We start from the raw sequence: 22,306 nt of genomic DNA, 5'->3' as shown, positions 1-22,306 counted from the left end.
AGTAATATTCTTTCTGTACCAGACGCGGATACGAGGGTTGAAGAAAATGTTCGGGAATTATTTTTGGAACAATTTTATAAAATAAAACTATTTAGTGCGGAATTATCTGAGCCACAATTTGAAACTTCAGAACCGTTTAGATCAGTAGTAGTTCCACAATCAAATATTCGCTTGCCTAAAATAGAGCTGCCTAAATTTAAGGGTGATTTTAAGGAGTTTAGTTCGTTTTTAGACTTATATAATTCGGTTGTACATAATAACGCAGGCCTAGCAGACGTAGAAAAGTTTAAGTATTTGAAAGGATGTTTAGAAGGGACTCCACTTAGTTTGATTCGTAATTTGTCAATAAATAGCGATAATTATCAAATTGCTTACGATCTAATTGTTAAACGCTACACAAATGTTCGTCGTTGTGCGACCGCGCATTGGGATGCGATCTTGGGCGTACAGAAAATATCGGTAGTTAATTCGAAAAATCTGGCTAAATTAGTAGATACGTTTTTAGAAAATTTAGCCGCATTGAAAACATTAGGTCTTCCGACAGAACATTGGGATTTTATTATGTTTAATTTACTTTTGTCGAAATTAGACGCGGATTCAGTAAAGTTATTTGAGTTAGAAAATAAATCGAATAAAATCCCGTCATTTCAAAAATTGGTAGAGTTTATTGAAACTCAGTACATTGCTTACGATAATTTGAATAGTAGCTTAAGTGAATCTAAGAAATCGTCGAGGGCTCCAACTTATACGGAGTAATTATAGTGTTTAAAGTGTAATTATAAACATTCCAATGAGTCAAGGCATAATAGTAGTTCATCCTTTGTTACAAATTCGTCGTCAATATGTTGTGCTTTATGTAAACAAAGTCATTTTCTTAACCATTGCTCGTTGTTTTTGAAAAAATCTCCAAAAGAAAGATACCAATTTTGTAAAGAATCTTCCTCGTGTTTTAGATGTCTTAATCAGGCTAATCATTCTGTCAAGTCGTGTCCAAAGGCCTTTAAATGTAGTAAATGTAATAGTCACCTTCATAATAGTTTGTTGCATTTTGATAGAAATCGTTCCAATAGTCAGTCGTCCATAGAAAATACTAATAATCCAGGGGCATCGGGAGTCGAACAAAATTCGCCTGAAATATCACATTGTGCTGCTAGTTTTATAGGGAAGAAAAACGAGACAAAAAAGGAAATTTTGCTCGGTACCGTTTTAGTTCACGCGATTGATAGTAAGGGGTGTAAACAGCCCTTGAGATGTCTGCTAGATTCAGGTTCAATGAGTTCGTTCATTAGTCGTAAAGCTGCCAGTAGATTAGGTTGGCCTAAAACTCCTTGTTCATTTGAAGTTAACGGACTCAATTCGATGCAAACGAAACTGAATCAAGGTCAAATAAGTTTTTCTATCCAACCTCGTCATCAGGAGTCACCGGTGTTTCACTTGAAGGCTATTATTACAGATCGGGTTTGCTCGGATTTGCCGAGCACGAAAATTGACATATCGACGTGGAATTATATTAAAAATTTGAAGTTAGCCGATCCCGAATTTAACTGTAGTCAATCTATTTGTTGATTTGTTAATTGGTTGTAGCATATTTTCGAAGGTGTTGTTAGAAGGTAAAATTGAAGGTAAAGCGGGACAACCAGATGCCCTAAATACCGTTTTTGGTTATATTTTGTTAGGACCTACTAGCACACCTAACCTTTCGTCGACTTCGCTTGTTTGTCTTTCAAATATTGAAGACCCACTAAATTCTTCGTTAACGAAATTTTGGGAACTGGAAAACGTACCGGAAAAGCCAGTTTCAGAACCAGAAGACGTTCTGTGTGAGAACATTTATCTGGAAACGCATAATCGGGACGTCTCGGGTAAATATGTTGTATCTTTGCCTTTTCGTGAATCGCCGCCTTGTTTGCAAGATAGCTATGATATTGCTTTAAATAGATTGCTATCATTAGAACGACGCTTATCTCGTCAACCAAGTTTGAAAAAAGAATATTCTTTTCATATGCAGGAGTATCTTGATTTAGGTCATATGCAGTTAGTCTCTAATGCCGAAAAGAAAAGGGGAAAGTATTATATTCCACATCATTGCGTTGTGAAACCAGATAGTGTTTCAAGTAAAATTCGAGTTGTATATAATGCGTCTCAGAAAAGTCCCAGTCGCGGTAAATCTTTAAACGACTATTTACTGGTCGGTCCTAAGCTGCAACAGAACATAGTCTCGCTGTTGTTGAATTTTAGACTTAATCGTTTTGCGCTGTGTGCGGACATTCGTCAGATGTATCGTAATATTTTAGTCGCTCCTGAACACACGGATTATCAACGCGTGTTATGGAGATTTTCTAGCGCTGAGGAAATTCAGGAATATCGTTTATTAACTGTTACTTTTGGAATAGTATCTTCGCCGTATCTCGCTTTAAGAACTCTCCAACAATTAGCATTAGACGAAGGCTCTCGTTTTCCTAACGCCGTCTCGCTTATTCGTCACGCTTCGTATATTGATGATTTTGTTTTTGGTGCTTCGACTCTCGAAGAAGCACAAACTTTAGTTGACGAATTAGTCGCTTTGCTAAAGTTAGGAGGCTTTGAATTACGGAAATGGTGTTCGAATGAATCCAAATTGTTGTCGCAATTTCCTGAATCCCATATTAATCCTCACTCCATTAATTTTGATCCAGAAGCAAATGGTCCTTCATTAAAAATCCTTGGTTTGAAGTGGATTGCACAGTCCGACGTCTTTCAATTTTCAGTCAAATTGCAAGACGTCCCTTGTACTAAAAGATCGTTTTTGTCCGAATTAGCTCGAATTTATGATCCTTGTGGTTACTTAACACCTATTACCTTTTTTATTAAACATTTAATCCAACAACTTTGGGCAACCGGTCTTAAATGGGATGATCGCCCTCCTTCGGAAATAATTCGTGTATGGGAGCAATATAAGAGCGAACTATCTCTTATTTCACAGTTCAAAATTCCTCGTTTTTTGAATATTTCCTCATGTCCCATCTTGGAGCTTCATGGATTTGCCGATGCTAGTGAAAAGGGATATGCTTGTGTCGTTTATATTCGTAGTATTGATACTCGTAACCTAGTTCAAGTTAATTTACTGTGTGCCAAATCGAAAGTAGCTCCTATAAAACAGATTACTATACCTCGATTAGAATTGTTAGCTGCTGTTCATTTGGTAAAACTTATGTCGTTTGTGTTAGAGTCGTGGAAGCATATAATATTTCAAAATGTGTATGCTTGGTTAGATTCTCAAATCGCATTGCACTGGATTAAAAGCTCCCACTCGAGATTCAAAACTTTCGTCGCAAATCGCATTTCGTATATCCAGTCCCATAGTCAAAATTATTCTTGGCATTATATCGAATCTCGAAATAATGCAGCCGATGCGCCTTCGCGAGGCATGCTACCGGCTGCTTTTCTATCAAAATTAGACTGGTTAACAGGTCCTTCGTTTTTGTATAATATTCCATTAATTTTTCCAGAGGTTCCTCCCTCATTGCAGGAAAAATCCTCTTTGGAAGAGATAAAGAAAGCTTTAGTGTTTGTTTCCACTCGTGAGGAACATTTTCTGTCTTGTTTGCTGAAAAATAAATCGTCTTTTACCTCGATCCAAAGAATTTTGGCTTTTATGTTGCGATTCGCGCACAACTCTCGTTATAAAAGGTCGAAACGGTCAGGACCCTTGACTTTCGTAGAATTAGAAGACTCGTTGATTATTCTTGTCAGATTTACACAAGAAAAGTATTTTGAAGAACATCTTCAATCAAATTCTTTTCCAAAACCATTTCGTAAGTTGGGAGTATTTTTAGATGATAGTACTCAGTGTTTAAGAGTAGGTGGTCGTCTATCTCAGTCTTCGTTATCGTATGAAGCAAAACACCCGTTTTTGTTACCAAAAAAATCTCGTCTTACTACTCTTCTAGTTCGTCATTATCATGAGAAGTATTTACATGCTGGATTTAAGAGTACTCAGTTTTTGGTTAGTCAAAGGTTTTGGATAATGTCTTCTAAACAAGCCGTTAATTTGGTATTGTCCAAATGTATTAGATGTTGGAAACAATTTCCTACAAACTTACAACCCCCTATGGGTAATTTGCCTAGATTTCGTCTCGGTGCCATTAAACCCTTTTCGATTTGTGGGTTAGATTATGGTGGACCGTTTTCGATAACCATGTCTCGTTACAGGGGAGTTAGAACTCAAAAGGCCTGTTTGTGTCTATTTGTATGTTGCGGTACTAAGGCTTTAAATCTTGAATTAGCTAGTGATTTGACCGCGGAAGCTTTTTTGGCCGCTTTACAACGTTTTTATTAATTTTGTTTTGTTCGACTTTTGTCAATATAACCGCGACGAAACCACCATTTTAATTTTAATTTTTTTATTGTAGTTTAAGTTTTGAATATTTGTGTAAGATTTGTATAGGAATTGTTTGTATTAATTATCGTTTTAGTTGTTTAAGTAATTATAGTATTTGGAATTCGTTTTGTTTTTTAAAGACCTTATGGCCTTTAAAGGGGGGAGAATGTTTAAATTTAAATATGGTTGTATAAATTAATCAATACATTTGTCCTCCCTGTATTCCTACGATCCCTATAAGTACCGCCATCGGGCTCGTGGAATGCGTCCCTTTAAGAGAGAAGAGCACGAGTCGTTGAAAAGAAAAGACGCAACCCGGCACGTGAACCCATGCACGCATATTGAATTGATTTCGTTCGTTGTTTGGTAGTGCAAACCCTGGTAATTAGACCCAGCGGTAAGTTTTAACCTAGTTTTACCTAAACCTATAAATTGTCTTTGATTGTTTATTGCAACCATTTAAATTTTAATAATTATTTGCACATATGAGGAAAAGTCCATTTTTCTCGCCAGAGTTATCGAAGGAATAGTTCTGTTAATTAAGTACTATTAATTTGTAATAGTACATTTGTTTGTTAATACCCCACAAGTATTGTCGAGGTATTTTGCCATTCTTGGTTGGAGAATCTACGTGATTGGTTGATTGACTTATGTGGAGCAGCAAGTTTAAAAATAAAAATAGCCATTATGATTGCCAACCTCCGTAGAAAGACGACATTTTAAGAAGAAGATTGTTGAGATATGCCTATACTTTCTCGGTGTTTTCTCTAAAAGTGCGGAAATCGAGCTCTAACACCGATGTTGTGGGGATTCGTAACCCTTTCTTAGTCTGCTAGACATTCATTATGGAAGTTGTTTTGTTTGTTTTTGGATCCTTTATTTACTATGAGAGCTTTTCCCACTTTATATAAGAGCCCTTATATGAAGCAACAATCTAGTAATTTTCTAATCACACCCCGATTTATTTTTTTTATTATTGTAGGAATCAATTGCAAATGGGTCTTTATTGAGTTTTTGCCGAGAATATGACGTGAACCATGTAATGATGAATTCTGTACTGAGCACAAGAAAGATTCTGGTCGGTGAAATTCGTTCACTTGAATTTTTTCCTCAGTCCAGCAATCTCCAAAGGTTTAACCAAAACTCTAATTGCTGGCCTTTAGTCAAGGCCGCACTTTGTACAGGCTTGTGTCCGAATTTCGCATATCCCTACAGAGGAGCATTTTGTGCGGGGTGAGTACTATAATTTTTTATTAATTTTCCAACTTAAAATGTATATTGTATTCACGACGAACAATCATTATAATCCACCACTCGTCCAATATGTTATACATTGATATAAAAAGTGCAATTTTTAATCATTTTATTAGAAACTTGAAATATGAAGTTTTAATTTGTATGAAATGCTTCATTAAAAACTACGAACATCAGTTATGAAATGTCCTTACTTCCGCTAGAAGTGAAACAACCTGCTGAAGTTGACAAAAAAATCAATAAAATTATTTTGGACGCGTATGTGTCTTTCTTAATTTTACTCAAATAAAAGGCAGATATCAAACACAATTTTTTATTAAATCTCGCCCAATTACTTCTGCTCTCAGAGCATCTTCAGGGGTATCTGAAATAAGCCAAGAAACGTTTTTTCAAGCGAAGGAAAATTAGTTAACTTCGAAAAAACTCGAAGTCGATGGTTGATAAAAAATGTTTTCCATTTCCAAAAAAATATCAAAACTTTTTACTTTTACAATTGAGGACATCAAAAGATCTTTTAAGTCGCACAACACTTTAGGTTCCTTTTTAATTAACACCAAAGATAGTATGGACACTTTGGATAAGAGTGGTATTTATAAATTGAGATGTAATGATTGCGATGCCTCTTATGTAGGTAGAACCATTCGAAAGTTGTCTACTAGAATCACAGAACATTTGAACCGACCAAACGATTCAAGTTTTGGTCATCATTTACTGTCCAGTTAACATAATTTTAATATCAATACCGGTTCATATATTTTACATGACATTAGTAGAAAGAAAAACTATTTGGAGTTGGACTTATTAGAAGATTTGGAGCTTACAAAAGAAACAACTGAAAACTCTCACCATGTAGGGGCAGCTCGACTGTTTAGATTTCCTACACGGAGTATATTGTTATGTTTTTATTATTCTAATTTATTGTTTTTATTTATTATTAAAGGTTTTATTTATAACACTTACAAATTTATTAAAGTCTTTATTATACGAAAATGGTTGCGTTTCGATTTAATTTGAGTTTCTTACCACTCCCTGACACGTCTTTCTGGGTCTTCCCGTCATCAGAGAGAGCTTGTAAGAAAACTCAAACTAAACCAAAACGCACCGACTACTCTAGCAATTATAGAAAAAATAATTACCAGAGTATGCTACTAGAGACATCTAGTGATGAAAGATGAAGTTAAATGTGTCGATAGCAATTAAAGTAAACTGTATACTCACGCTTAATCAAGCCATTAAGAGCGATGCTGGGAATATTTATATTCCACTATGCATTCCACTAGGCTCTTTACGGAATAGACGAAGGCATCCTTCTAAATGGTGAAAGAGTAAACAATGTTAGATATGCCGACGACACCATGGTCATAGCAGATAGTTTAGAGGGACTTCAGAGGCTAATGGACAGAATAAACGAGTACAGTCAACAGTACGGACTAAACATTAATACCCACAAAACCAAACAAATGATTGTCAGCAAGGATAATATAAATGGGGTTCATCTATACATTAATGGGACGCAGATAGAGCGAGTAAAACAGTATTGCTACCTGGGAACTATTATAAACGAACAGTGGAGAAATGTACAGGAAATAAAGTGCCGCATAGGAAAGGCAAGAACGGTCTTTAACAAAATGAGCGCCATCTTCAAAAGTCACAACATATCCCTGGATACAAAAATGAGACATTTGAGATGCTATGTTTTCTCTGTGTTGTTGTACGGGGCGGAGGCATGGACGCTTACAGACACCACTATTAAAAAACTTGAAGCATTTGAGATGTGGCTTTATAGAAGAATGCTGAGAATATCATGGACAGCAAGAATCACGAACAACGAAGTTCTAGAAAAAATGAAGAAGGCACCAGAGATTTTGTTTACGATCAAACGCATAAAATTGCAATATCTGGGACACGTTATGAGAAATCAGCACCGTTACTCCCTGCTGCAGTCTATATTGCAAGGTAAAGTCAAAGGTAAGCCAGGACCCGGTAGAAGGAGAATATCATGGCTGCGGAATTTAAGAACATGGTTTAAGAAAACCTCAACGGAGCTGTTTCGAGCCGCAGCGAGCAATGTCATGATTGCCAATATGATTTCCAACATCCGAAACGGATAGGAACCAGAAGAAGAAGAATGCATCAACAATTTACTCATATAAATTACCATCTTTCTTGTACTCATTGCGTCATGACGGGAAGACCCAGAAACACGTGTCAGGGAGTGGTAAGAAACTCAAATTAAATCGAAACGCAACCATTTTCGTATATTTATCGTTCTTACTCGACGCAATGAGTACAAGAAAGATGGTAATTTATATGAGTAAATTGTTGATGCATAGTGGAATATAAATATTCCCAGCATCGCTCTTAATGGCTTGATTAAGCGTGAGTATACAGTTTACTTTAATTGCTATCGACACATTTAACTTCACAGTCTTTATTACTAATTTATTTTACACCAATAATTATATAATTATTCTACATTTATTATAATATGTGCGTTACATTTTAAAACGCGACGCGATGTTCAAAAACTAACTGTTCTGTTTACAACAAAATTCCTGTTTAAATATAAAATGCCGTTATTCTCGAAGTTCCGGAATTGCCGCGATTTCACATCGAAGACCCCAGAAGGTCGCTCAGACTGGTTTTATTCGGTCTGCTTCTGGAAATTTCAAGTCGCGGGTGACTCAGAATTCAGGTAGACAGGTCTTTCAACTGAGCGCCGAAATAACTAGAATAGAAAAGATATTAGTAATAAATATGTTTACAGTTTTGAGTCATATGAGGCGTCATTATCTATCGTAACAATATCCATTAAGAATTTTATTAATTTCATACTTTAATAAATATCATATCATTAATTTCAATTTCAATCATTAATAACTTGCTAAACAAGCTTGTTCGTGATTAATTGATCTAGAGTTAACATTAATTACACTTTCTGTATCTTTTCGTAATTTAGATATACCATTTCCACAGTTGTATATTTTAACATCTCCCACTGTTGGTCTGTTGGTCTTGAGTAGGTAATGCTTTGAAATTTTCAATTTTCTGATTTTCCCATGGGACTTTTCATCATAAAATAGTGTTAGCAATTTTTTTCTGGCAGACATTTTGTAAACAAACAGGTTAGATTAGTAATATAAATAATATAGATAATTAATATAAAAAATACCAAATAAAGTGCTACTGTACGGTAATTACTGGAATCTGTCGGTGAACCTTTTTTATATATGGGAATAAACGTGAGTGTACCCCAGTCATTTGGCCACTTTCCGGTATTACAGATCTCATTGCAAATTCTAAGCATTACTTGCGTCCCTAATTCTCCCATTTCTTTGAGTGTTTCAGCTGTTATTCCACCTTCTTCTGCTTTTCTGAATTTTATCTTTTTAATTTCTGATTTCAATATTTATGGTTCTTTTTCATAACTTCTTTTCTCTGTATTATTGTCTAGGTCGTTGATAGAGAATAGTATTTCGCAATATTGTTTCCACACCTCTGCGATACCGTCTGGGTTTGTTATGGTATTTCCACTATTATCTTTGATGATCTGTGTCTGCGGTTTGAATTTGCAGTCTGCAATTTGAGCAACTGCAATCTTCAGTTTGAAAAAACGTCTAATTGTTTATAAATTGGCGCTCAGTGGCAACCAACTTGACAGTTAACTTTCTTGGCCTTGATCTTGTGGGCAAATAGCCATAACTTGAGTGAAATTCAGTTTCTCTGGCCTTCTATTAACTTATTAATTTTCCTCTTTTTGCTGTATGTTTCTTTCATGATTATTGATGCATAGTTTCATTATATTCGTTGATCATTAATATGAATACTTAGCTTATGTAATGTTTTTTGTAGCTTAAGAAATAACTTGAAATTATTAGATGATACATGCCCCAATCCACTAATGGTAGTTTATGATGATATTATCGAACGAGACAACGTGGGATACTTAAGGGGAGTGACTGTTATTACACCTATGACTGTAAGTAAAAGTATTTTTATTTCAAATATTGACCGAAATGAACGCTGCTATTTCTTACATATAATATCAGTTGTATAACCTACACCCGAGTTGGTATTTGGAAAAAGTTTGGGTTTATAGCTTTCATTGAAAAGAAGTAACATGGAGGAAGAAGAACTGGGGCATAGCGTGAGTTGGCGTGAGCCAAATATATGATTCGATTATGAGGGGAAAGGTTCATAATATAGTCATTAAGGTTAAAATCAAGTATTTGATTGCTTCCCTCTACATAGTATACTTCGAGTGTAGCAATCGAAGGACTAAAAACATTTTGATTTTATGTTAATGTGCCTGTTTTATTTTATTTATTTATTTACTTACATAATTCCTGTACTTATTTATTTACTGATCTATTTATTTACATAATTCCTATACTTATTCAATTATTAACGAAAATAGTTCATAAAAATGTATAGTCTTTAAAAAAATGTCGGTAAAATAAGATAAATCAACCCCACACAAAAACAACAAAAAATTATCTATGACTTACATGACAAAGTCACTGGCCTCTAAAGGGAACATATGCTAAAACCAAGACAAAGTAACTGGTCATCGGCTTCCTCAGCCCTGAAAAAGGTGGGCTCTCCAAATGTGGTCGATAAAAAGAAGGTATTTTTACTCTCTTAGGAAAAAGGAAAAGGAATACCCGTGAAACTTGGAATTTCCAGAAAAACTGTATACGCAAAAAAAGTTGTATTATTTCTTTTTATAACTTCGCCAAAGCTTCAAAAAATTGTTAAAGTGAAAAGTAACAAAAACTAAGTGATTAGTTAAACAAACAAAAGAAATATGTTGCCTTCAGGGAACTTATTAGGATTTGATAATAATGGCCAACCAATTTATTAACAAATGAATACTATACAGGATGTACCAACCATAAATAACCAGAACCAGTCAAACCAAACAACAGTAAAACCGCAAGTACCATTTTTGTATTTTAATCAAACACCATCTAACCAGATAACAAATCAAATGTCATGTCTAAATCAAATACCTATTCCAACCCAAATAGCTATACCAAACCTAGTACAATTTCCTAGTCAATCAACTGCACAAAATATTCAAAACACTCAAAACCTCATTCAGTCCCAATACACAACAGTATCCACAAACCCTCAATGCTCACTCTCATCATCACAAAACACCAATAACTACACGGATAGCGATAGCGAAATAGAACTTAACGAAACAGGAAACGAAAATAAACGTCCTAGGCAAGAAGTTGCCAATAAATAAGAGAAAAAGGGTGAAAAGACAAACAACTTCAGAAATTCCCAACCAAATCCAAACACAAAACAGATTTGATTCCCTCTCAAAAGAAAATCTAGATGAACAAACAGACAATTTATCAAATACACAAAACACAAATATAACCAAAAAAGTTCCCTCACCGCCACCAATCTATATTTATGGAGCTACTGACTATAGTGCTATGATAGCAAACCTTTAAACTGCAACTGCGGTAGACACCTATTAAACCAAAACCATTTCAAATAATACAGTAAAAATTAACCCTACAAACTCAGACACCTACATGACACTCATACAGCACCTTAGAAAAGAAAACATTGTACATCACACTTACCAACCGAAACAAGAGAAGGCCTATAGAGTTGTCATAAGAGGATTACACCATTCAATACCCACAGGAGATATCTCGCATGAATTAAATAATAAGGGTTTTAAACTTCGCAATATAATTAATGTTAGACATAGAGTTACCAAAGAACCATTGCCCTTTTTCTTTGTCGAAGTCATACGAAACTGCATAATAACAGTAGAAGCACCTATAATAAAAAATACAGTAGTACAATGCACAAGGTGTCAAAAATACGGGCACTCAAAAAGTTACTGTCTGAGGCCATTCGCCTGTGGTAAATGCGGTGGATCACATGACACAAAAACGTGCAAAAAAGCACGCGACACTCCAGCAACATGTGCCTTATGTAATGGCAATCATCCAGCAAACTATAAAGGATGTGTTATACATATATATATATATATATATATATATATATATATATATATATATATATATATATATATATATATAGAAAAGAAATTTAATCTTTGCAGATAAGTTAAATAGTAAACTCTTAAATATTGGGGAAATCTGCAAGAAAGACTCTAATGAGTATCAATTGTTTCGCCGAACGTTTTCGCCAAAGAGAATTAATTTGGCTTCTTCAGGGCTGAAAGAGAATAAATTATAATTAGCTACCATATATTATCTATTAAAACATTATTGATCTTACCGTAACTTAGAATTGTAGAGTTAGAATATTAAAAAACTTTGCTAGTAACATAATGGTGTTTTTTTGTTACTATGTGCAAAAAAAGTTTTTTTTAAAGGTTTGAAATGTATGGTAGCTTTGAACTTAACACGCAAAGGTATACCCAAGGTTAATCGAAAAACTCAATGTAACTACATTTAAAAGGAGGTAATTCTTTGAATTGTCGGCAATAACTAAATTTTTGATTTTTAGAAAGTTTAAAAGTGAGGTTCTGTTTTAGCCAGAACGCAAGCGCTGACAAATTCAGTAGTTCTTATGAATCTTTATGTCTTTAAGGTTCATTGGTAAAAAACGAATGAAATTAAATCCCAGTATAGGGAAATATTATTTTGATTTTCTTTATTTAATTATATTCTATTGTTCATGCATTATTATATCTTATTGAGATGTATCTAAGAAAAGCAAGGGAAAGTTATCTTTTTTAGTTAATGAAAATTAATTATAAAGGTAGGTTAGTTGTTAATGGATATATCAGTCAAGTTAGTTATCTGTGATGTTGTATTATTCTTGGTATCTGATTTAAATAAGAAGTGGTATATATCGCTTAGATTCTTAATGTCACTCTTAACATTAATGGAGAAATCGTTAAGGAAAATATAAGACATTTCGATGAACTCTCTTTTAGATTTATTGTTCTCACGGTGGAGAATTGTAGTGTTCGTATAGTCCATGAGATGACCAGTGTAATGACCAGTGAGATGACCAGTGTAATGGACATGTTTGGCTAATGCACAACGGTCAGGGTGAAGTCGAGAATCACTTTTGTGGAGTGTAATACGTGATTTCAATAATTGAGATGTTTGACCGATGTAGGAATTGTTGCAAGAGAGACATGGAATGTTGTAGACAATGTTACTAAGCCTATCTATGGGAGTCTTATCTTTTATCTTAGAATAAAGATTATTAATTGTTAGGGCTGATCTACAAGCCACATTAAGTTTAATGTTGTTATTATTATTACCAAAGCTATTTTCAACACTTTTCAGAATCCTTGTTAACCCCGGAGTGATATCTCTGAAATATGGTAATGAAAAATATTTGTTGATAGGAGTATCCGAGACTGGGTTCCCACTTAAGACATCAGGATCAGCATTGTTAGTCGCGAAGGAAGGTGAAATATCTTCGTTATGGATAGTATTAAACAAAATCTTATTCACTAATGGTGTTGGATAAGCGTTTGAAATAAAAAGTTTCTGTAGGATTTGTAGATTTTTTGTATGAAATGAAGGATCTGATAGTTTTATTACTCAATTTTTCATCTGTTTGATTAAGTTGACTTTGGTAGAATTATTATGGTATGAGTGGTAGTTAAGGTATCTACCAGAATGGGTCGGTTTTTGATACCAATCTATTTTGATGTTGTTGTTTTCCCTGATCATCCTTATGTCGAGAAAGGGGACGGACCAATTACCATCTTCCCTCTCTATAGTGAACTGGATGTAGGGGTCATAACCATTAAAAGTATCTAATAGTTCATCTACCTTGTCATTGGGTATAGCCAAAATGATATCATCAACATATTTTTTAATAAATGGAATTTTAAAGGATAGTAAAGGAATGACTGAGTCTAATACATAATCCATAACGTAAGTTGCAATGATAGGAGAAATATTTGCTCCCATAGGGGTACCGAAAGTTTGTTGATAGAATTAACCATTAAATAAGAAATAAGTGTTGTTAAAGAGAAATTCGACGATGCTGATGAATCTGTCGTAAGACATGGAACAACAACCTTCACCCTAACCGTTGTAGATTAACCAAACATGTCCATTACACTGGTCATCTCATGGACTATACGAACACTACAATTCTCCACCGTGAGAACAATAAATCTAAAAGAGAGTTCATCTAAATGTCTTATATTTTCCTTAACGATTTCTCCATTAATGTTAAGAGTGACATTAAGAATCTAAGCGATATATACCACTTCTTATTTAAATCAGATACCAAGAATAATACAACATCACAGATAACTAACTTGACTGATATATCCATTAACAACTAACCTACCTTTATAATTAATTTTCATTAACTAAAAAAGATAACTTTCCCTTGCTTTTCTTAGATACATCTCAATAAGATATAATAATGCATGAACAATAGAATATAATTAAATAAAGAAAATCAAAATAATATTTCCCTATACTGGGATTTAATTTCATTCGTTTTTTACCAATGAACCTTAACGACATAAAGATTCATAAGAACTACTGAATTTGTCAGCGCTTGCGTTCTGGCTAAAACAGAACCTCACTTTTAAACTTTCTAAAAATCAAAAATTTAGTTATTGCCGACAATTCAAAGAATTACCTCCTTTTAAATGTAGTTACATTGGGTTTTTCGATTAACCTTGGGTATACCTTTGCGTGTTAAATTCAAAGCTACCATACATTTCAAACCTTTAAAAAAAACTTTTTTTGCACATAGTAACAAAAAACACCACTATGTTACTAGCAAAGTTTTTTAATATTCTAACTCTACAATTCTAAGTTACGGTAAGATCAATAATGTTTTAATAGATAATATATGGTAGCTAATTATAATGTATTCTCTTTCAGCCCTGAAGAAGCCAAATTAATTCTCTTTGGCGCAAACGTTCGGCGAAACAATTGATACTCATTAGAGTCTTTCTTGCAGATTTCCCCAATATTTATTAAGAGTTTACTATATATATATATATATATATATATATATATATATATATATATATATATATATAAAGACTTAGTAAATTCGAAAAACCAAAATATAACAATCGACATTCCTATACGTAGAGTTGCAAGCCTAAATAATAATAACAATAATGCTCACCACATACGCCAATCACATGTAACATATGCTTAAGTTGCAGCAACTAATACTTCTTCACAAGACAACAACAATAATTCAGACCTTTCAAATAAACTTACAGAATCCCTCAACGAATTTAAACATATGTTTGCACAATTGATAAACCAAAACAGCATGATACTAAGCATGCTTACAACAGTAATAAATAGAACGTCGTAATGGCTAACTCATTTAGAATAGCAGAGTGGTTAGCAAATGGTCTAACAAACCATGTGCAAGAAATTATACTATTTCTAAAATTAAACAAAATAGACATCCTACTTATATCTGAGAGTCACACAACTGAGAGGTCTTTTATAAAAATTCCACACTACTCTGTCTATTACGCAAACCATCCAGATGGAACAGCCCATGCTGGTTCAGTTGTAATAATTCGTACAGCTATAAAACACTACGAACTTGCTCCATATATCACCAACAAAATTCAGAGTACTATCATAAAAGTACATGCGCTCGCCTTCCCATTAACAATAGCTTCTATCTACAGCCCCCCACGCCATACCATCAATCTGGAGGAATACAGAGAGTTTGTTGAACAACTTGGCTCACATTCTTAGTGGCAGGGGACTGGAATGCAAAACATACAACCTGGGGAGCAAGACTGATATCTCCAAAAGGCAGAAATCTATTAAAGATCATACAATATAATAACCTGAAATACCTAACAACTGGTACCCCCACATACTGGCCCACTCATAATAACAAAATTCCTGATCTGTTAGACTTTGTAATAACTAAGGGAATACCTGAAATACACAGCGACATCACCCCCAGTTTTGATCTACATTCGGAGCACAGTCCCATCTTGATTACCTTAAGTACCAATATAATTTGGAAAACTCTTGCACCAAGGCTATGTTCCAGTAACACAAATTGGGTTTAATTCAAAGAAGAAATCAATGAAAAAATATCTCTTGACATTTGACTCAAACACAAAAACGATATTGAAGAAGCTGTAAAATATCTAACGGAACAAATACGCCCGTCGCAAACGGCAAAGAACAAGAAACGCGATAGATAAAACAAATCTAAACAGGCTCACACAGAGACTTCATTCCGCTATCCAAACAGCCAAAAACGAATCCTTTGAAAGATATGTCACAAACCTTTCTCTTGACGACAACTAACTCTCTCTGGAAAGCCACAAAGAAATTCAAAAAGCTGGTAGTAATGAAATCACCAATTAGGAAAAATGATGGAACCTGGGCTCGATCAGATATAGAAAAATCCAACAGATTTGCAGAACATCTATCAACCGTCTTCTGCACCCCACAGGCCAACGATATTAACGACGAGAAAATTAGAGACTTCCTTAACGCACCCTGTCAGCTATCATTACCACTAAAATACTTCTCGTCAAACGAAGTCCGTAACGAAATCAACGTGCTTAACCCTCATAAAGCGCCAGGATTTGACCTTATAACTGGCGAACTCTTAAAAAACTCCCAAGAAAAGGTGTCGTCTTAATAACCAATATTTTTAGTAGCCTCCTGAGACTATGCTATTTTCCAGTGCAATGGAAGTATGCACAAATTATGACGATACCTAAACCTGGTAAACCTCTAACTGAAGCCAGTTCGTACAGACCAATAAGTCTCCTTCCGACTTTATCAAAAGTCTTCGAAAGGTTAATTCTTAACAGAATAGTAACAATTATCCAATTAATTATAGAAAACCTTATCCCAGATCATCAGTTTGGTTTTCGCTCAAATCACTCAACCATACAACAGTGCCATAGATTAGTCAACAAAATAAAAGAGAGCCTAGAAGGGAAACAAATCTGTCTATCAGTATTCCTCGATATACAGCAAGCATTTGATAAAGTGTGGCACGAGGGTCTTCTCTCATCATCATCATCATCATATAACGGGGGTCCTACGGCGATTGCCGCTTCCCGCATTTCAGCCTCCATCTTTTCCTATCTCTCCAATCTCCCTCTTCTAAGCCTCTAGATTGCAGTGTTTTTGTAATTTCTCTTCTCCAGGAATTTGGTGGTCTTCCCCTTTTTCTTCTTTCTGGCGGAACATACATTAAGGCTTTCTTTGGCCACCGCTCCTCCTCCATTCTCATCACGTGACCATACCATTGTAATTGCCTTCCTTGTATTCTTCTTACAATACAGAATACAAGGGTCTTCTCTTTAAAATAAAAACTATGCTAACTGACCAAATCTACCTTCTCCTTAAATCATACTTGTCCGACAGATACTTCCAAGTTAAATACGAAGGTGCTCTATCTAACTACCACCAAATAAAATCCGGAGTACCTCAAGGCAGTGTACTTGGCCCATTCCTTTATCAAATCTTAACTGCTGATATTCCTATTAGCGAAAATACACTAATGGTAACTTTTGCGGATGACACTAGTATACTAGCATCAGACATCAACGAAATATTAGCATTTAACAAATTGCAAAATCATCTCAACGAACTAGAAGACTGGCTTACATGCTGGAAAATAAACGTCAAACAAACAAGTCTTGTCAAGTAAATTTCACAAATCGAAGAATTAGATGTCCACAACTACACCTAAATAATTCACCTATACCAATAAAAACAGAAGTAAAGTACCTGGGCCTTCATCTAGACGAAAAACTTACTTAGAAATCACATATTGCAGCCAAACGACGACACTTCGACCTAAAAGTTAAAAATATGAGCTGTCTAATCAACAGAAAATCGCAACTTTCATTAGAAAAATCAAAGTCAAACTATACCAACCATCTATAAAACAATTCTCAAACCAGTGTGGAAATACGGAATGAGCTGTGGGGCTGTGGCAAACCATCCAACACCAAAATACTACAGACATACCAGTCAAAAACTATTCGTATGTTAGCTTAAGCCGCATGGTATGTGTCAAACCAAACCCTTCATGCAGACCTCAACAGTCATCAATGATGTGATTGCTGAGACCTAGCTGCTAGCTAAATTCCAGAGAGTCGTCAATGGATAACACATGTTAAACACTTGAATGAAGTAGTTTAAGAAAAAAACGTGCCTGTTCTTTAGAAGTATGCACATTCTAACCCACACATAATTCATTATAGGGGAGGCTGAATTTAATAATTGTTATGTTTTAGAATAATTTGTTTTAATTTATGCCGTTAATAATTGATTATGTTATTTTTTATGAATTGAGATTAAAGAAACTGTTGATTTAATCTAAGATATGAACCTGCTTTTAAATCTTGTAATCACATTGTTGAAATATTTCCCCAGACCATCTAAAAAATAAACTTTCTTTCGGCAACAACGTACAGACAAGACTGGCCATAGTGCTTACGGGTCTATCCCAGACATATGGTTACATGTTATTCTCTCGGACATACAAGTCTATATAATAGTTTTTCTCAGTTCGTTGCGTTGTCTTAATGCCTTATTGTCAGATAATTTTTTCCATACCTGTATATAATGTTGTTTAACTGTTGTAATCTTATATATTAAAAAAATACAATAGGCATATAAAAAAACAATTAATATCTAATTTTAAAAGTTTTAGTGTTTTTGAATTAACTGTATTATTTACATTTTTAGATCAGCTTATTATCTAAAGGAGTTCTAGGGGCATATATTACAATAGAATACGGATATATATTTAAAGAACTCGCTAGGCTTATTAACACTCTATATCAGAAAGTTGTAACAAACCCGCAATGGCATAACTTTTCAAGCAATGACGACATTATTTTGAGTTGTTTGAAGGAAGTTCTCGAAATCGAAGAACTCTCTGCCGAATTAAAAATTCCGGTTCGGATTGGTCAACAACCCAGATATTTTTACCCTCAAACAACTATTCGCAATCAGTCACAGTGGTCGTACGACACCGCATGTGCTCTACCGGTACCGGAAGCAAAGGATAACAAGATGCCTTTGTGCGAAAATCAACAGGTAAATCTAATTGTAGTTATTATAGTACCTATCACTTATCTTAAAATTGCCGAAGAATTTAAATATGATTTAATACAGATATTTATTGTTTATAGTAATTTCCTTTACGATTTATGGAGTCAAATTGTAATAATTTATGCATCCGCATTGTTCTCTCAATGGCCTTACAGTTACTGTTGGCCTTTCCACTTTATCGTTTTTTTAGTCCTTTATTTTAATATTTTGTTGTTCTAATGTGGAATACCAGAGTTTTAACTAATGTTTTTTTCCATGTTAGGTGGAGCTTGGGAAAATCGGCTCTTTTATCTCCCTCTCTCCCTTATGCCTCTATTCCAATAGTTTTCTTTATAATTCTGGTGTAATAATTTGGAATGCTATTTAGGAACTGAATTATATTTTGCGTCTTATGGTGTATTGGATGGTGTGTGGAAGAAATAAGGCCGATGAGGACTGTTAATCCTTAGACTTAGATTATGTTCCTGTTGTGAAGAGTCCCAACAAAGTGTTTCTTCGCCCAAATATAGGAATTATTATAATATTTAACAATAATTACTATTATTATTTAATAATAATTACTATCTGTATGTACCTTTCATTACCTGATTAAAACCCTTCTCAAGCCGCAATTGCCACTTTCCAAACCCTGCTCGCCACTGTTTTACCTAAGCAGTCACCATTAATTTATTATTGTTTTGGCAGTTCAACAGTACAGTAAGTAAAAATTTCTCTCCAGTAAGTTGTTATTCCATTGTTTTCGTGGTCTTCCTACTGATCGTCTTCCTATTGGGGAACCATCTCTTGCTGTCTTTACTACTCTGTTTTTTGTAATTCGGCTTATATGATCGTTCTATTATACTCTTCTATTTCTTATTCAGTTCATGATGTTCTCCACCTTGCATCTATGTCGTATATCTGTATTTCTAGCTCTGTTCCATAGTGTTTTACCATCAATTTTTCTAAGAGTTGTCATCTCTGCTGTGTCTAACATTCTGATGACTGTTTTGTAAATTCTGCCTTTCATTTCTTTCCCGATATTTTAATTTTTTCATATTTTTCCATTCATGTAACCCGCTGCTCTGTTTGTTCTATTCACTTAATATTCCACTTCTGTTTGGAGCTTTCCGTAGCTAGATAATGTGATGCCTAAATATTTAAACTCCATCACTTGTTCTATTATTTGACCTTCCAGCTCCAATTTACATCTTAGTAAATTTGAGTTTTAAAAATTTAAATAAAATTTAAAATTCTTACTTTTTTTTCGTCCATGATCACGTTGAACAATAGAGGACTCTGGGAATCTCCCTGTCTTATCCCATTGCCAGCTTCAATTAGGCCAGTTAGTTCTTTTTCTACTTTTACTTTTATCGTGTTGTTTTGGTAGATATTTTCGATCGTTTTGGTTATTCATAGAGGTATCTCTCTTGCGTACAATAAGTGGATATAAGTGGATAAGTGGATATAGGTGTAAAGTTAGTAACGCATTTGTCAACCTTATGTGATACAGTTACTCCGACTCAATATTCATATGATCCATCACGTTGTTTCGAGTAGTATATCTTATGATATTCCACTTGTGTTTCTCCAAAATCCGGCCATCTCATTTCTTCTATGCCCATGATTTCAATATGCATTCTCTTCATCTTCTGTATTACATTGTGGATTTTTCCTGCTTTGTATAAGGTTTTGCCATTCTTTATGCAGATCTTGATATTCTTTCTGCATTTCAATTTATTATCTTTTAGTGAACTCAAAATGGTTCTCCCGGGAGATCCGATCGGAGGACCTACTCCAGAATTTATTTTGGTATTGAGCACTATCATAATTGATTGACAAGGCCATACCGCTGTGGATCTTTAATGCATTGTTGACCAAATCTTTACTTCATCTGCCTTTGGGACCGATTTCTCAACCCCAGAACAAGAGGGTCCTACCACTTACCAACTCATCCGCTCGAAGCCGTTGGTCAGTATGTGGGAGATTTTTTTATACAGACAATCACTCGGCAAATAACGTCACACTGATAAAACAGATTGGCGAGTTGGAGGAAATTTAGGAGTGTGTATATATGTCACAGTCGCATGAGTGAGAGATATATGTCACACACCCTCGCCGCTCAAAATGGACCCCTTCCATTCAAACATGGTCAAAAGGACCCCTCTGACACTTGGGGTGTGGGTGAGATGGGTTCTAGGATAGTTAATTGAGTAAGGTTAAGATGGAATATCTGGTAAGGACAGCGGTCAGTTGCTCCAGTTAGTAGCCTTTTAGGACAAGTAGGAGATCCTGTGGGTATATTCTTTTTAGAACTTAAATCAAAAAAAACCAAACTGTCAACTAATCTAACAAATATTTGGTGCAATATTACTTTGAGCTCTATACGAAATAACAGATCACAGGGACGTAATATTCTTCATAAAAATACGTAACCTAAGATGAAACGAGAACATCTGTTACGAGCAAGTAAAAACTACGCTCCCTGACGAACTTTATGAATTTGCGAAATAGAAGTAGAAGCAGGCCAAGATTGAGGTGGGAAGATGTTGTATCGAGGACGCAAGGAATATTGGAGCGGCAAACTGACAAAGGTTGGCAATGAACAGGAACGATTGGCGAAACAAAGAAGGTCGAGGCTCTCCTAGGGCTACATTATAATTAATGATGACTATTGTTCCCGTTAATCCCTATGAAAAATTTGGTTTAATATCTATAGGATTTTGTTGTTGACGTGGCTGTAATATTTTCTGTATAGTGTACGTCTTGTAGCCATTTGGCCTAAGAGTACGCTTAATTCCTGTCAATGTTAGCTGCAATTGTCCCTTAGTTGCTATAATCGTATAACAAAAATGGTTACTTTATATCACAAAATGAATTACTAGATTTATTAGTTAGTTGGGACTAAGTTCAGTGAATAGATTATAGGCCAGTTATTCAGTTTTTAATTCGTTAGTCGTCGTTAACTTTTAATATCTAAAGTGTTACAACTATCCGCGTTTTCCACCATCCTTAGTTCGTCGACTACTATTTTAACCTTTCGTCTTTATAAATGTAATCTGAAACAAGAAAATATATTTTTTCTCTTTTAGGGCAATGTTTTCACTACAAATCGGTTACCGTATTTTCATAATGTTGACAGGACAAATAATATTTCCAATATATCAAGCTTGTACAGAGAAAATGACCTACAGTATTCCAATAAGCTAGATCGTCTCAAAAAGTCATCAAAAGTTTTTCTACTCATAAAAGCCAGAGAGAGATACAGTATTAATATAGGATATTCTACATCAAGATGGACATTTTCACCACAGACTGAAAAGAAAATTATTCAAATGAACTATGTAAGTACATATTTATTTTTGTTTGGGCAGACATTTGTTTTGCTGTTATTTAATCGTTAGAGCTGATGTATTTCTTATTCATAATAAACCAATAGAAACATGTCGTTATTTTGGAATTTATACCTCATTTAATGTCAATTTAACAAGTTTGTATAAACATCTCCTGATTTAATAGTTTTGTGGAGGAAAACAAAGGTAGTGCCAAGTGTAGCCTAATTTACTGAATTTCAAATATCTCACAGTATCAAACGGCCTATTATAGCAAACTATATGTCAGAATTCACAAAAGTTGAAGACCTGTTAAT

At 34.6% G+C, this 22,306-nt stretch overlaps 1 protein-coding gene across 3 annotated transcripts in view; it reads left to right on the top strand.

The window, feature by feature from the left end:
• LOC140448807 (3'-5' RNA helicase YTHDC2-like) overlaps positions 1-22,306 on the top strand; it is a 59,917-nt gene that overhangs the window by 21,503 nt on the left and 16,108 nt on the right. For all 3 annotated transcript variants that reach the window (XM_072541930.1, XM_072541932.1, XM_072541927.1), the window contains 4 exons: positions 5,343-5,593; positions 9,467-9,593; positions 18,313-18,666; positions 21,750-22,001. In XM_072541930.1, coding sequence (XP_072398031.1) covers positions 5,343-5,593; positions 9,467-9,593; positions 18,313-18,666; positions 21,750-22,001 — 984 coding nt within the window. The remainder of the gene's footprint in view (positions 1-5,342; positions 5,594-9,466; positions 9,594-18,312; positions 18,667-21,749; positions 22,002-22,306) is intronic.

The sequence above is a fragment of the Diabrotica undecimpunctata genome, chromosome 1 (genome assembly GCF_040954645.1).
Source record: "Diabrotica undecimpunctata isolate CICGRU chromosome 1, icDiaUnde3, whole genome shotgun sequence".
Classification (NCBI taxonomy): Eukaryota; Metazoa; Arthropoda; class Insecta; order Coleoptera; family Chrysomelidae; genus Diabrotica; species Diabrotica undecimpunctata.
Note: the sequence above shows the minus strand (reverse complement) of the source record. Positions and strands in the feature narration are given on the sequence as shown.